Below are 15,962 nucleotides of genomic sequence, written 5' to 3'. Positions count from 1 at the left end.
CGCTACTCGAACGGCAGAGTTACACAGTACATGCCTTTACTAACCTGAGGCTGAAAAATTTCGTCGCCTGGTCTGTGGACCCGAATTGTCCCGATTCTCTTAACAGCTACCCAAAACAAGTTCTCTGCGGGTCTCCAACTGAAGCGTGTTAGTCCTTACTCTGTTCCCCACCACCTCTTCCCTCAAGTACTGGCAGGAGCTTTAAAAATACATCCAGACCAACGTGAGGGGTTTTTTTTACAGAAAAAACAAGAATGTCATGAATTTTTTATAGTTACTAGAAAAAGACTCTGTAAAGTGGCATTAGATGTCCCATTTAAAAAACAACCAACCAACCTTAAAATCCCTGTAGAAGGTGACATGCAGCACTCTCTAACGGGCTCTTGTCTGGGGCCATTGCCCCCACAGATGCTGTTTCCCCGTCCGAGCTGTTCGGTGCTGCCTGGGTTCTGCCGGGGCAGGTGTGTTCCCATGCTTGGGGCCCTTCCACTACCACTCTTTTTGGAAAAGAGCAGAACATCTGCCAACATGTATCAGTTACAAATGCTATTTTAATAAAAAGTTACATGAAACTTGAATTGCTTGGGTGGTTTCTTTGAATGCGAGTGACTGTTGTAATCAGCTCTGTAATGACATTGTGCAAACGATGACCCCTCTTCCCTGCTTCATTTTAAGTCTCTCAAAGCCAAACCAGTGAACAAGATTTTAAAAGATTTCAGCTTTGAAACCAAATTGCTCATGACAGCCCTAGCTTTTGCTTTGCAACTAAAGCAATTCTCTTCAAGTAAAGTTGCATTTATAGCAAAAATGGACCCGAGGACTGGTAAACTACCTCAAAAGTACATAAACCAGCATAATCCAGAATTAATCTGTAAAAGTCTCAACTTCAAGCTGCGTTACCTTGTTTCTCAAGAATAAGATGGTCATAGTTGCACTTCCTTGTGAAATTAGGACTTTTATTACATTGCACAGCTGAAAACCAATAATTGATTATAATATTCTAATAAAAGGAACAGAGTGCTGTAATTTTAAAAATAAAAAGAAGATTTCTAACTCATTCAGAACTGTTCACATAGGAATTAATTTAACAGATCTCAGGCTCGCTTTTTGTTGTATATAATACTAAGCAGCTGAGGCCAGTAGTTCAGAAAATCTGTATGCTGCAGGAATGTTAAATGGCCTCAGTGAACATGTTTCCAGTCAAAGTCCATTTCCAGCATTCTGGAAAGTAAGTGCTTTTAGTGTGTTTGGGTGTAATTTTAAATATTTATGAAATACTGAGTTGCTTGTCTGAAAGTTCTATAAAACTAAGTGTAATATTGGAAAACAAATCCTTTCAATTATTGATTACATAATTTACTCTAAAAACATACTTTGTGTTCTTGGGTTCTGCAATGAGCTTCTTAAAATTACCGCTTATTAATAACTTCTTCTTTTAGTTTTTCTGCAAGCATTTTCCTCTTCTGTAGTAATCTTTGTTTCTCTTCTGACATTTCCTAAAAACAAAATGAAAAAGAAACCACTGCAATCAACTGCAGCCTTTCCCGGTAGGTGCCCGGACTTGTGACGCTCGCTGCCCACCAGAGCCGGAGCCACAGCAGGTAGCTGGCAGACGGTTTCTCTAACGGGGAGCAGCCAAGTAACATCCCTTGCAAACCTGAGGCTGCAGCAGCAGTCCTTCAGCTCGCTCGCTATCCAGAGTGATTTAAAAAAAACCCAAAAAAACACACAAACCCAGTATTATTAGTTTTCTTGAGAAGTGGATCCCAGGATGTGGGTGACTGGCTCTTTACATCAATCTGCCTTTTTTCCACTGCACTATGCCCATCTTTTGCAGAGGGCTAACCTCAACTTGAGCTGGTGGTGCTGCTTAGGCATTCTGGAAGCTCCCCAGTCAACAGTATTTTGGGCACGTTCTGAGCTTAATAAAATGCTCAGCAACTCTGAAAAATACCTGAGACAAAAGGTCTTTGGTCTAAAGTAGATGCCCTGTGAAGAGTAGTGTTTTGTTTTAAACATAACTATTTCCTCATTTGAGAGTTTTTCAAGCATTTCTTTTCCTGTAAATGTAGATCAGACCTGGTTGTCACAAATGCATTGTCATGTTAACCATAACAGTGATTAACAAAAAAAGTTTGGGGTTTTTTTTTTTTTCCTGATAAAGACCTCTATAGCATAGGCATGTATTCAGCCATAGGTGGGTTTTTTTTTGGTATATCTATATTTTCTTTCCGTGACAGGGTTTACTTTTTTCCCCAAAACTAGATCTTCTATCATCCGCACAGTGCAAGGACTTTTGTGATTTTTGGCACTTGGTTGTATGTCAAGGACCATATCGGTTAATTCACCGAGAAGTAATGTCACACGTCTCTGAACACAGAACAGCCTTCGGACAAAAAAAGAGACCTTGAAGAATGGGCAAACTGCCAGTTGTACCCCTTCCAATAATGCACCACTCGTGTTCTCTCCTGTGCTTCCAACCCTCCCACGGGCTTTTTTTTTTTTCCTCCCTACTGGAGGCAACTGGACAGACAACAGCAGCATCCACCCCTCAGAGTGCCCTGTCTCTCTAAACTCTTATCACCATCATGTCGCTTCTGTTCCGGTGGCTGATGGACAGAAATCAAGGATTTCTTCCTTTGAAATAGGCACAAAACTCTCAAAAGAGAACAAGAGAACAGAGCAAATTTGTTAACTCCGTAAAATAAGACTTTGCAAAAGGAATATGTTTTTCCCATTTCAGCCAGGAAAAAAAAAATCCCAGAGATTTAAGGGAGCCCAAACAGCAGGTCACAGATTAGGAGAAAACCATCATTTTAGCCATTAATAAACTTAAACATGAGGATTTAATGATACTAAAGCAAATAAAGCTAACTTAATCACTAAAACTTCTAGCCTATAAGCTTCTGCAAAAAGAGTAACTTGAAATTGCTTCCTCTCTACTTCCACCACTTGTCTGCTTTTATCCTACAATATTCAGCAGCAACATTACATCTTCACTGAAACCATCGGTGTTTTTTATAAAGTGGTCAGGATGATTAAAATGTTTGAATCCTTCACCTCTTTAGGCAGCGATTCCTCTTCTTTCTGGTCAGTGTTCGGTGGTAACGGTACGTTAGTTCTTGGCTCCTTCTTTGTCGCCATCAGCATATCTCGTTTTTTCTTTAGGTAGTCCTCTCGTTGCTTCAGCTGCTGTTCTTCAAGTTCTGATAAATTCTGGAATATTTTTTTAAATACATTTTGAAATTAATTTTTGGTATGCATGTTAATACGTATTTGTGAGATAAGATGTAAATGCTTTTACATGCCTGAAAATTATTAGCCGAAGAATAATCCAAGTTGAAGTTTCAAGCCAAAGTTGTCTATTAAGAAATTATCACAGGACAAGGGCTGAAGCTCAATTCGATTCTAAAACTAGAATGATTGAACTTTATGCAAATTAAACTAGTGAATACCACAAAACAGTGTTTGCATGCTGGTTTAAAAAAAAAACACAAAAACAACCCAAATGAAACCCACCTGATCACAATAACAGAAAATATATACTTATATGTAATACTGTCTTAAATATACTTTCAAAATGTAATACTGGCTTTTTGCATTCTGGTTCTATGTTTGGGATTTTTTTTTTTTTCTTGTTTCTTTGTTTTAAACTTACAGGTCCTTTCCCCCCAGCTTTTTGCGCTGTGTTTTCTGAACATTTTCCAGCTGCCCTTTTCTTAATGTCTTCTTTCCCTTTGGTACAGGACGGCTGCGGTGAGCTTTCTGTTCCTTTTTGTAATGGGCGTACTGGTTTTAAGTCTTCCCTCGCAGATTTGTGAGATTCCTCTAAACAGCAATTTTACACAGAAAACAATTAGAATTGATTGATAGAAATATTATCAACTAGAAAATAAATCTGTGTTTCTTCCAATATCCCTATGTCTCTTCTGATGAAATGGAAGACTTGAAGAAAACTCCCAAAAACATCACATTTCTCCCCTTTATGTTTATTAGTTAACCTTACTTTCAAAAAAGATGGATAAATACTGTATTTGCACTGTAAGAACAATTAAATAATGTTTTGCATCGCGAGGACATCTACTGCAGTGATTTGTAAATTATGATCGAATGCTTGGCCTGTAATTTCATATTCAATATGCTGATAGACAATTCATACTTAGATTGTATTTTCAATTTTGGCAAGCCGAGCCAGTCGTCAGCAGCCCGTAAGGTGCGCTTTAGCCACTCTAAGTACAAGCATACTGCTTTCAGCTGCAGAGAAAGGAAGCAGAAAATGCTGTATTTAAGTGAATTTGTATGGGAGAGGGGGGAAGCGAAGCTCAAGAGATGCAAAGCATCGGGACATGGGACATGACAGGCATCGGGATGGGAAGATCAGCTATCCTGTGCGCACGGCTCTTCAGAACTAACCTTGCCCCAGCGTGAGGATACTGTGGGAACCCACCAGGTTCCTGACGCTGGCAGGGCTCAGAGCCCCAGCTGGACTGGCTGGTGGGTGCCAGGGGAGCTCTGGGCAGCCGCGGCGCAAACAAGGCTCAGGCAACTTCCGCCGTCTTCCGTTCTCTCCCAGTTCCATCACCTTGTGCAAGATAACAGTCCTGCACGATACCCTGTTAGCCTCTTGCTTTTTTCTTGGACAAATGCTGCCTGTGCTGACAAAGAAAAGTAACCCTGTACTGATTCCAGCTGGGCCTTTCATATCTCTGCAGGTACCAAGGTTAGATTTGCCTTGCATCCCACCAAACTCCACAGTGTCTGGGATGGCGTTGTGGTTACCGACGTCAGAGTCAAAGCCACTCCAGTCACCGAACGGTAGAGCAGGGAATGTTTTCAGAACTTACTAAGACTTCTTTTGGCTTGACCTGCAGCTATTCCCAAGTAAGGCAGGTTGCTGCTCCTACTATACTTCTATGAAAAATGAAGAGGCTTTCGATTGTTTTAAAATATGCCTGAAAATATCCATATAGATGCAAGAATACAGGTACTGAAACGCAAGTTTTACTCTGTGTTCAGTCAGTTTGAGTCTATCGATAATATCTGAACCAATACAAGTAACTGAATGTAGCCGATTGCAATTCTAAAGGCTGGACCATGGATTTTTCTGTAATGTTGAGAAATAACTTGCGTAAGTACTGAGGTATGTGTACTCTCTTTTGTCTCTACTGGCCAGATGGCAAAGCTAGCTCCACTGAAGCTAGTGTAGGGTGAACACCACTCAATTGTTTCTTTCGGTTACAGCAAGTAATATACGTTTAGCTCTTCAACATTGCTGCTTGCTTTAGTACAGAAAATGACAAAGCAAAGAAGAGGAAATGTTATTCAAAGTAGGGAAAACAAACCCAGACAGAAATGTGAAAAAATATGTAAAGAGTCAAGCTGAAGAATTTGCATTTCACTGAAATAGGTCTGCTGGGAATCTTGATGCTCCAAAGAATGTCTTTTTGTGACGGATAAGACTTCTCTTAGAAGTCTCTAAGAGGCAACGAGAGGTCAGAGTTAAAATTGCTAGAAAGAATCCTTGTAACATGAATCTCAGTAACATCGACTGATGTTACTGAGAGGAAGATGCACCCCCAAGCCAAGAGCATTGAAAAGCTGTTTGATTAAAAAGCAGAGAACAAAAAAAACCCAGAAAACACACACTGCATGCCAAATACCTACACCATAACCAACAGTATGATTAAGGAAAGCTACTTACCAGAAAGTAGTTCTTTGAAATGTGGGGTGTGTGTGTAAATTTACACTGTTGCTGTCCATATCGCAAACACTCAAGCTGGAGATGTTTTTGTCTTAGCAGTACCTGTAGAATGTGATCATAGGACCCTCAGTATCACTTAAACCCACGAACCTGAAAAGATACTGAGAAGAGAAGGGAAGGAGGGTGGGTAGTGAACGTACAAATAGACAGCACATCTCAAAGAATTACAGTTACTGGTACGTAACGTTTTTTCCTTTGAGAACTTGTCTATATGTACATTCACACTGTGGGTGACTAAGCAACACTCTTTTCCCTGGGGACAACTATTTCAGAATCTTCTCAAAATACAAGAACCCGGAACCACTCCGGCAGATGCTGCATCCTTCTTACCCGCGTGATAAACGCGGCTGGGTGCAAACACAAGTGCAACTTTTGAAGCAGCTGGTCTGCAGGTATCCAGAAAGGTGAGTGTTCTCCAACAATGCTGGAAAGGTCACTTGCACTCTAAGGTGCTGAACATGACCTTTACTATGAAATTCACCCTTCTGATCTTTCCATAGTGCAACAAGCTGGGTCGTCAAAGTACAGGAGGAATGGTTTTGCAAGCTGTAATCTGTGAGCTATTTGTAAGGGGCACAGCAAAGTGAAATGAAGAAAATTAAGGCAAGTAGCATGAAATCTGAATTCGTTATACAGTGGAAAACTTCAAGGGGCCCACAAACTGAAAGCCTGGGTCTCAAGGTGAAGGGAAAATAGCAAAAGATAATAAAAACACACTGTATTTGAAGTAAGAGAAACATATGCCAGACTGGAGGGAACGAAAAACAAAAGAAAAAAAGATCTTCCTTTTCCTGGCTATGAGAACTGGTTGACACAAGGGCCGTGCTGCCAAGGCAGCCAATACTCCCTAGGTATGGGATTCTTCCCTGTGCTCAGGTCAAGAGAGATCCTGTTCCTCAGTAATGCAACCCTATGAGAACGTGGAGCCTGGATCTGAGGGCAGCCCTGGTGGGCCATGAGGGTCAGGGACCAACTGAGGTGAGAGAAGAGCAGCTTTTCTGCCACCCTAGAGGGGCACAAACCGATAGTGGAAAGATCTTGCTGTTTCTGTTCCCAGAGTTGTATCTGGCACCAAGAGGAAGCAAGTCAAGCAGAGGATATGATCCCGTTACCCAATATGAACCTTTAGTTGGGAGCCCGTATTTTGGAAGCAGGAAACAACAGACTGGTCTGGAGGCTGGTCCTCAGTTTTGTATGAGAAAGGGGTCTGGAAGAAGAAGATTCCCAGTACAGATTCTTCTTGATTTTTACCACCACTACCAAAACCCACTTTTCTAAAAGGTGACACCAGAGGATAAACTGTGACAAACTTTCTCAGTGGCCTCTTTGGACAGCTATGCTGCCACAAGATGCCAGTTCTACGAGGATGAAGAAGATTTCCAAGGAGCTAAAACTTTTTGTAGACTTGTGTCATCTTTGGCATTTAATGAGCACGGGAAAGCTCAGCACCAGCTCACCAGGCACGTGGATAGCTCAGAAGAACGGGCTGCCCTCACCACTGAGAAGTCTTGACTCCTGAGCTCCCAGATCTCCTGCACAAGATTAAGTCCCGCAGACGGAATATTTGCAAGGAATGTGCCTTCCTCCTGAACCAGGGAAACAGCCACTGCAGGATGATATAGTTTAGTGGTGCCATTGCAAGGTGGCACAACTGTGCAAAAATAAGAGAAGTAAAAGCAAGGCTGGGAGAAGAGAAGAGAGTGAGTATACCTGCAAACCTACTGCACACTTCCAAGGGTGGAAGGGAGAGAAGAAGGGTCCAAATAAATGTAGCAAAACCTCAGCAGAAGGACAGAAGGGATAAAAGGGATATTTAGGAGGTCAGTGACACCATTTATTCTTTAGGTTTCCTAATGTGAAAGACACTAACTCAGTTTAAAAGAACAGAGTCCTACAATCACTTACTCCGTTAATAGCCATCAAAGGAAAAAGCAAGGAGCAAGTATGCCCCAAAGGTACTACCAAGGCTAAAAGTATCCAGCTCAAGTGTCTGTGATATGAAAACTTCCAGTGTGAATGCATAAAGACAAGTACTAGACACAGGAAAAATGTAACTAAAGACAGCACAGACTATTATTTCCCGAAGTTGGAATTATACTCTTGGAAGTGACCTTAGAATATTGAGTCACAAATTTTTCACAAACTCACAGGACAGCAAATCCCACTGAGATGCAACCTGTTTTTGAAGATCACCTACGTATACCTATATACGTGTGTATATACATACGTACCTATATGTGTGTGTACATGTGTACACACATATATATACACTTATCACGTAAGAATTTCCCAGCTTTCCTGAACAAGTCAGCACCCTCGGGCTTTAGCAGCAACACAAAAATACCAAGAGCACCTCCATCACAACCAGCAATTCCCTTTTTTCTTCTCCCTATAAAAGCACTGGCTTCGTCATGCTCTCCAGTAAATCACCATCTACAAAACAATTCAGGCAATTTTCACTACATAACTTGTGTAAAGTTCAAAACTACTTAAAAGAGCTCTTCTTGGTATTTTAAGTTTCTGTGTGTCACAATCCCACTCAAAAACAAAAACGTAAAATTGAAAAGATTAAAATGAGTAACAAAAAACTGAACCAGAGGCAAAAAGGTTCACTTTGCTGGTCTGACAATTTGGCTTGAATCAATCTTAACAGTTTAAGGTTGGTTCCCTCAGAAATATTTGATTGCTATCAAGAAATGCTGTACAAATATAAATTAAATCTATAATGGCCATACATAAGGACAGAAAGAGTGACTTTTCAAGTAAATGGTTCATAGTTGCTTACAGGGAACATACTGATCTTAACAGTAATGGCGGCATAAGCACAGTAAATTGAAAGATGAAAACTGCTGTTGGACTCCTGTATTTCTCCTCCAGTTGGAGATGACTTACAACATCACTGAATAATCAAACAAGTCTGGTTGGAAGGCATTTCTGCAGGCCACCTAGTGCAAACACCCTGCTCAAAGCAGGGCTAGCTTCAGAGCTAGGATGGTTTACTCACAGCCTTATCCAGACAAGTTCTTAAAATCTTGATATGAGCGGGCTCTTCAATAATTTGAAAACAGCATCATATTGCACACTCAGCATTGCACTTACCCATTAAGTTACCTAATGGAGGTTTTGGAGTTTCTTCAGAATCATCAGCTCCCCCAGTGGATTCCTTAACTTTTACAGCTTCTTTCGAATCTCCTGGAAAGCTGCAGGTAACATCTAGTGATTTAAGTTTATCACGTGCCTTAAATTAAAAAAAACAAACAAACAAAACAAAGCATTAAATTTCCTGGCACTGTACTTCAGGTATTAAACTGTCAACGCAAAGAAAGGTCCCAAAAGAACTTTCACTGAATAATTTAACTGAAAATTGGTGTTGTTTACACTACATACTGCACTGTCAAAGTGAACAAAAGCAAACTACTTATTCTATTTTACTAATAGGAAGGTTCTTACTAGCTTATAGTCATAAGTCAACATTTTTTATTTTAGTTCAAAACCTGCTCCGTAATCAACCATCAGAACTTAGAATATTAGGTAAATTGGTGTTTTGTTTCCCAGCTACAAATAGATTAGTGTAGGGGTTTTTTTTGCCACACTTTGCCTCTGAATTTCAAGCAGACCTCTGTCCACCAGAAAAATACAATGCAGTAAGAGAACCAGGAACATGTACCAAAGTTACCACAGAAATAATCAGCTGAATGGAAACAACAGGTCTGGATAATCTCTGACACTATTGTTTCACTTCTACATGTGTCTGGGAAATCTTGACAATGCAACCCACCTCTCAAAATAGTAAAGCCAGCTGGGATTTGCCCAGAAAATGTTTACATGGTTCATCAACCATCTAATCCATGTCAGAACCCCCCACCACTCGTCAAAATAGTAAATTCTTTTGTATTAAGACATTCTCTAACAAAAACATATTATTGAACAATAATGATCACCTTCTCCATGCAGGTGAACTTGACTGGGGCCTCTGTAATCTGGCTTGTTTATCAAGAATACTGATATTCTTGGCTCGTCTATAAAGATTTGGATAAGCCTGCATCTTAATACAACTTGAATTCTTAAAGTGAGCCAAAGCTGGAGTTTCCTTCTCAAATTTAGTATGCTTAATTTCCTAATGACAGAAAAGAATAGAAGAGCGATTCCGTTCCCTTTTGAAACGGCCTACAATTCCAGCTATTTTTCTATGTTTTCCCAGTGAAAGGGAGGTTTATTGCTATAATTCCACTGCAGTTGATTTTGATTTTGGTTTGTTTCTCAGTTGCTGAACGACGGGCAGTTTAGCCAGTCCCCGTTAACATTCAGTTACCTTTCTACATGGTTTAGTCTGATGGAGACCAAGTGATGGTCTAACTTGCAGAGGATTTCTGGTTCCCAGTGATTAGATTCTGGCAGTATTATGCAGACTTAATGAATAACTATACTGTCTATGAAGCGATCCTTAAAATTACTGAAGGATTATGAATGCTGTAATCTCTAAGAAGCTTATACTCTGAAGTCTCTTTGATCTTGACAATATTAGTAATTCAGATGTTCTCTGGAACTGAAAGGTTGACATCCATTACCAGGATTTTAGAATTCAGATGCTGAAGAGGGAATACGCTTATCGAATGAGCTCCACCAAATGGCTGATGGTTAATGGTATCATGGTTAGCACTAGTGTCAATGATACCATCAAGAAAAACGTAAACAACAGTCCAGACCTTTAAAAAAAAAAAAAGCATCAGTAAGACCTTCCTGACAGACCTTTTATTTGCTTAGGGTGGTACACATCGCCTTAAAGTGTCAACACCCAAGACAGGAATATCAGAGTATTTCTTAATCATCAACATAACTCATCTGGAAAAGGAAGATACTCACTTCTTCAGTCCTCTTTTTTTCTTGCTCTATTTCATATTCTTCCTTAGATTTTCTGTAACACAAAATACAAGTAAATACTCAAAACTTCCTTAGTATCAGTGACTTTTAGGTAAAATCAACACTGCTTTATTATTTGAGGGCTATCAAAACAACTACAAGATCATATGAACTTGTTAGTTTCCATGGCTTAAATGAAAATGCACTCTTAATAGAAATAAGTAATTATGATAAACACACAGAACCCACTGTCTTCAATCTATCTTTCCCTGTGCAAAAAAAACTGTGTAAGAATTTCCAGGGCTTATTTACCCTTTGTTTCATTTGCTTGTTTAAAGACAGGAAGAGAAGTATTTCCAGAATATGGAGGGAAAATAGCATAATTTAATATAACGTGAACGGATTCATCTGCTATTGATTATGTGAACTGGGAGCAGAGGAGAATCTATAGAATTTTTATCAGTCCTCATATCTTATTAGATCATATCAACAGTCACTGAATGCAACTAAGGAGGAAGCTGTAGAAAGGAATAAAGCCTACTGCTTTAATGTTCAGGGTGTCCCCTGAATGGATTACAGCTAGCGGGGTCCTATTGTTCAGAGACATCTAACCCAGGTCTAACTTTAGGTCTACTTGCAGATTCAGGGGAGGATGGAAATGATGGGGCCCTTAAAGTTGTGCGTCATTCCACGCATCACCTAGACAGTTCATCACGGCGGAGCAGTTATCTCTCAGTCTTTAGATATTCCTGATCACACCCACCATCTAGCACCATTCATTTTCTCTTAGGAAGGATTTGGCAAGAACATTCATGTCATCTGTAAAATGAAGGCGGTTTCCTGGAAAAGGCTGGAAAAGTTAGGTCCTACATGCCTTTATTTTTTATTTTAAAATAATACATGAAGTAGGACTGATTCATTTTTTACCTCAGAACCTCCCTCAGTATTTTCATTTCTTCTTGTTCAATTTCACTGAACACATCAGAACCCTCTGTCAAACAGTCAGGCAACACACCTGTAAAAAAAATGGCAAGATTTATGCATTACTGTAATGAAAATTATTTTGTACTCCATTTTTGGCATCATTCTTCAGGCAGAGAGGAAAAAAATATTAAAAAAAAAAACACCACAAAAAAACAGAACATTTAATTCTTCCTCTCTGTAACTGTTTCCAAAAATTCTCGATCCTGGGCACCAAGTTGCTAGTAGCAAAAAGGCAAAGGTTTCTGAACTGTGAAAGTCTTGACTAAGGGTGAAGCATAAGCTATACTCTGCATTGACCATTATATGGCATTTCCTTTAGACTGCAATTCAGCCATGGCTGATTGCACCTTTTTCAAATTTAGCTGTTATATGAAAGTTGAAGTTTAAAAATTATTCTCTGGAAAAAAGTGCATGCAGTAAGACGACAAAAAACTGTAAAACTAAAGACAGGGAAGGAGTGGGGAGATGAAGATCCTTTCAGAAATGTCAACAAAGCAGCAAAGCTGGGTGTAAATTATTTTCTCTTCTTTAAAAGCATGCATGTATTAGCGTGATGAAGGCCGTAACTTCTGCTTTTCATACGCAGCTATACAGTGTGAACTGCAAAGTACGGCAGACAGTATAACATCATTACTATGCAAGTAGCATAATTCAAACTATCAATAGTGTCATTGCTGATGAACTGATATAATTGCTTTAACACTCCAAATTATCACCAAAATTCTTTAACAAAAAACTATGTCAAGTTTCACAGAAAAATTTAGACCAACAGAACTGAAAAATCTTTTATTTTAAAAAGGAATATAGACAGCTGTCACAGAGTACAAAAGCCATGGACTAAGTATTGAAATCCTACTCTCAGTAAAATCCACTGAATATTTCCCATTAACTTGAACTGGAACTGAACCAGTATTCTATACTAATTTATGAGCAGATTACATAGTCATTAAAAGAACGCTAAAAAGATGAAGAGAAGTGAAACCACACATTTACCACTTCTTACCATTTCTTTCCTTAATGATTCTAATAGCTTGCAATTGCATTTCAATATTTTTCTGTACCATCATTTTTTTAAATAGTCTAAAATCTTCTGCTGCCAACACTGTTTGCAAAATGGCCTGTGGGAGGGAAGAGATGCACAAAATGAAAAACCCTAGAGAAATCATAACCATCTCAGTCTGCTTGAAATTATATTACTATTTACATTTAATATTAAATTTTAATAATTATATTTAACTCTCCTATGTGTCTATTTTTCCAGACATACAAGTTGAGCTAGCAGTCAAGAAAAAAATTTGATGGTTTATGTCTTTAGAGCAACATGTCTACAGTAATACTACCAGAAAACCAGGAGGGTTTTCCAGTGTAAGTTTACAACTGCAATTCATTTGACTTCCTGAACAAATGCATAAGCTTGAGTGAGGAATGTGCACTCTGAAGAAGCTTGTTACACATCTAGGAGGAGATACGTCAACAAAGCCCAATCTAAACTGGCAGCAGAATCTCCCTCTCCTCTGTCCAAAAAATACCCAAGAATTCTGAAAGAGATCTTTGGGCAGATGAAAAGCTGCCTAACCGTGCCTTGTCTTCTCAAAGCCAGTGTTTGTCTTACAGATTTTACTGGGGTTTTTTTTAATAAAATCAGAGGAAAACATCTTTTATTTTATGGAATATGTCTATTGTTTTAATTTTCTAGTTTGTCTGCTACTGTAAATGGACTGAAGACTAACATAAAGCTGACATATGCAAATGAAGGTAGCAGAAACACCGTAAGCTTAGAGGTTTGTTTTAGAAAATACAAAGCACAGAAGATGAATCTCAAAATGTGTCTGACAACACACAAATATCTGTCATTAGTTTCAAGATGAGCATTTTTCTGGTTAAAGTTCATAATATAAGCAAACACATTATGTTTTAGAAAACTACAGTTTTAACGAGAAAACTTTTTGAAGTTTCATCTCCACCCTGCTGTATTAGTGAAAATAGAAAGCTAAACATTAAATCCATATATTCCTAAACAAAAGAAAACTTACCTGTGAAGTGTGTGTCTTTGCAAGAGGCGATGAAAAAGCTTCTTGAAATTTCTCTTCATTAATTCCAACTTCTTTAAGATAGTCTTCTAACAATTTTTCAACCTGTGAGAAAATACAAGCCTTACTTTCTAAGAGGTTTTTCCCTAAGAATCATATTCATTTTTTTCATAATCATCTATTTTTTCTGCTGACATTGTATATTTTAAACTCAAAGGAAAGTCCTTGCAATAGTATAACCAATTTTTCTGATATATCAGGCTTTACTTCCTTTCATGAACTGTTCAAAATAAGCCTTTTTATTGGTAAATTTGATTGCTACTTAATTTAGCTTCTCCAATTTCCAAGAATCTGACTTCTCTACCTTCTCCCCAGACTCCTGGCTAGTATTCCTCATCATTTTTTGCCCTGTAGGCAAAAGGGTTCTTGCCAGTCTGCATGCCTGAAACCCTTCAGGGTCAGAGCCAAAATGGAGGCTGGTCTGTATTTATTAACATAAAGAATTACTAAGCCTTGTTACCAAAAAAAAAATTTTTTTAAATCTGCATGCAGATTGGTTTATAGGTATTCTGAGCAAGCTCCAAAAACCTCTTGCCGTTTTTTCTGATAATTGAAAGTTATTTCAAATGATTTACCAGACTCATCAGTGAACAAAATACAAGTTATATATGTTCTCAGACATCGTGCTCTTTGTCATTTTAACTTGACAGAAAATATGAACATTATCAAGGTTATTAGGGCAGTATTTCAGCTAGCAGAGAGATTAATTTTAATGAAAATATGTAAGATAGCGTAAGAGGTATGTCTGTATGTTAAAGTTTCTTTTGTACGTATCTGGTGGTTAAGCACAAAAATGCATATGACAACTATGACTCCAAGGATTTCCAAATAACACTTATAATAGGCAATATTAGAAAATTTCAAAATCAGTAAATAACAAAGATAACACAATTAGAAGTTCATCTAAATGCTACTTTAACATTTTAAATAATATTTCTTAGAAATGTATGCTCACCAGAGCTTGGTACTCCTGATAAATTTCTGTGTAAGACAACTTGCTTTCTTCTTCATCATCAAAAACTGCAGGGAAAACAAACCACACACACACATTTTGGAGTTAGTGTACACACCACAGATTGACTTATGTCTTCAAGATTAACCTTTACAAGGTCATATACTTAATCATATGAAAATACAGGCCATGATTGATGGTAAGAATAATGTATTTTTCCACACATTCAGGCTAAGCACGTACTTTTGGTAATTTAATGTCATTAAATTTCATAATGTAATATTGGGAAAGCATACACTCATAATAGAAGCACATTTCTAAGCAAGTTGGGGATTTAGCAGATACGTACACCAAGAAGTAAGACTTCATACAACAGCTACCGTATGAACCTGCGTAAGATTGTTCTAAGATGGCAGATGACATACATAAAGCAGGAAATTTCACTCTCTCTCCCCATGTATTTACGTGGAGGATGTATTAGTGACTTAAACCAATTATTTTAAAATTCTGTTTATTTAGCAAGAAGCCAAGGTGATGCAGGAAAATGAGACCCTGCCTGCATAAAAATAGATAACCACAAAGAGGAAATCTGCTGCAGATAAGTTATTTTTTAATTGTATCTATTCTGATTTAGACAAAATGGGCATCCGTACAGTATAGGCCATATTAATCACATTCATGTAAGTTCGTATTAAGAACTCTTGACTGGAAATATCAAGCTAGTGCTCTCTACACTGCAGAATAAATGGAAGCAGCAGAAAATAAGAGAAACTGAAAATTATGGTTTGGGGGTTTTTAATTTACATTTTTATCGTGTCAACAATGAACAGAGGTAATGTAAAAACCTAGCAATTAAAGCAGAGGCTTAGAAATAAGACTTCCTCAATCCCCTTCAAGATTAGCCACTATACATTGGACAAGTCACTTCCCATGTGCATGCTTTGAAGTCACTTGAAGAATGCAAATTCTGCTTAAATTAGCTGAATGGGTGTGATTTATTCTTCATATATTTATGACATCTCTGATGGAAGATGGTACTGATGCGCATAAATTAGTGTAACTTTCACACAAATTTAAAGTGACTTTTAGAAAGCATCGTTTCCCAGCTGCGACAGCCCTGAGGCAGTGTCGCTCTGAACCTTGATAAGGTGCGATGCAAGATGGATGTTCCAAAAACAGAAAGTACCTGCATCACTTTCTAACAACCAACAGCAATGCCATGATAGAAATCTAATCAAACAGTTCAGGCTCTCTAAGCAGGCAAGGGAAACTTGCTTTTTAAATGACATAATCTGGAAAACTAACATTTGCTTTT

General features: G+C 38.4%; 1 protein-coding gene across 1 annotated transcript; it reads right to left on the bottom strand.

The window, feature by feature from the left end:
* Positions 1 to 1,409: 1,409 nt before the first annotated feature.
* Positions 1,410 to 14,710, bottom strand: CFAP36 (cilia and flagella associated protein 36; the record flags this gene model as incomplete). The annotated part of the gene is made up of 9 exons (XM_010291706.1): positions 1,410 to 1,496; positions 3,061 to 3,216; positions 3,659 to 3,828; positions 8,873 to 8,999; positions 10,625 to 10,676; positions 11,549 to 11,636; positions 12,609 to 12,723; positions 13,639 to 13,740; positions 14,651 to 14,710. Coding segments are annotated over 9 exons (957 nt in total), but the record flags the coding sequence as incomplete, so codon positions are not given.
* Positions 14,711 to 15,962: the final 1,252 nt, after the last annotated feature.

This window comes from Phaethon lepturus, unplaced genomic scaffold (assembly GCF_000687285.1).
Source record: "Phaethon lepturus isolate BGI_N335 unplaced genomic scaffold, ASM68728v1 scaffold11657, whole genome shotgun sequence".
Lineage (NCBI taxonomy): Eukaryota > Metazoa > Chordata > Aves > Phaethontiformes > Phaethontidae > Phaethon > Phaethon lepturus.
Note: the sequence above shows the minus strand (reverse complement) of the source record. Positions and strands in the feature narration are given on the sequence as shown.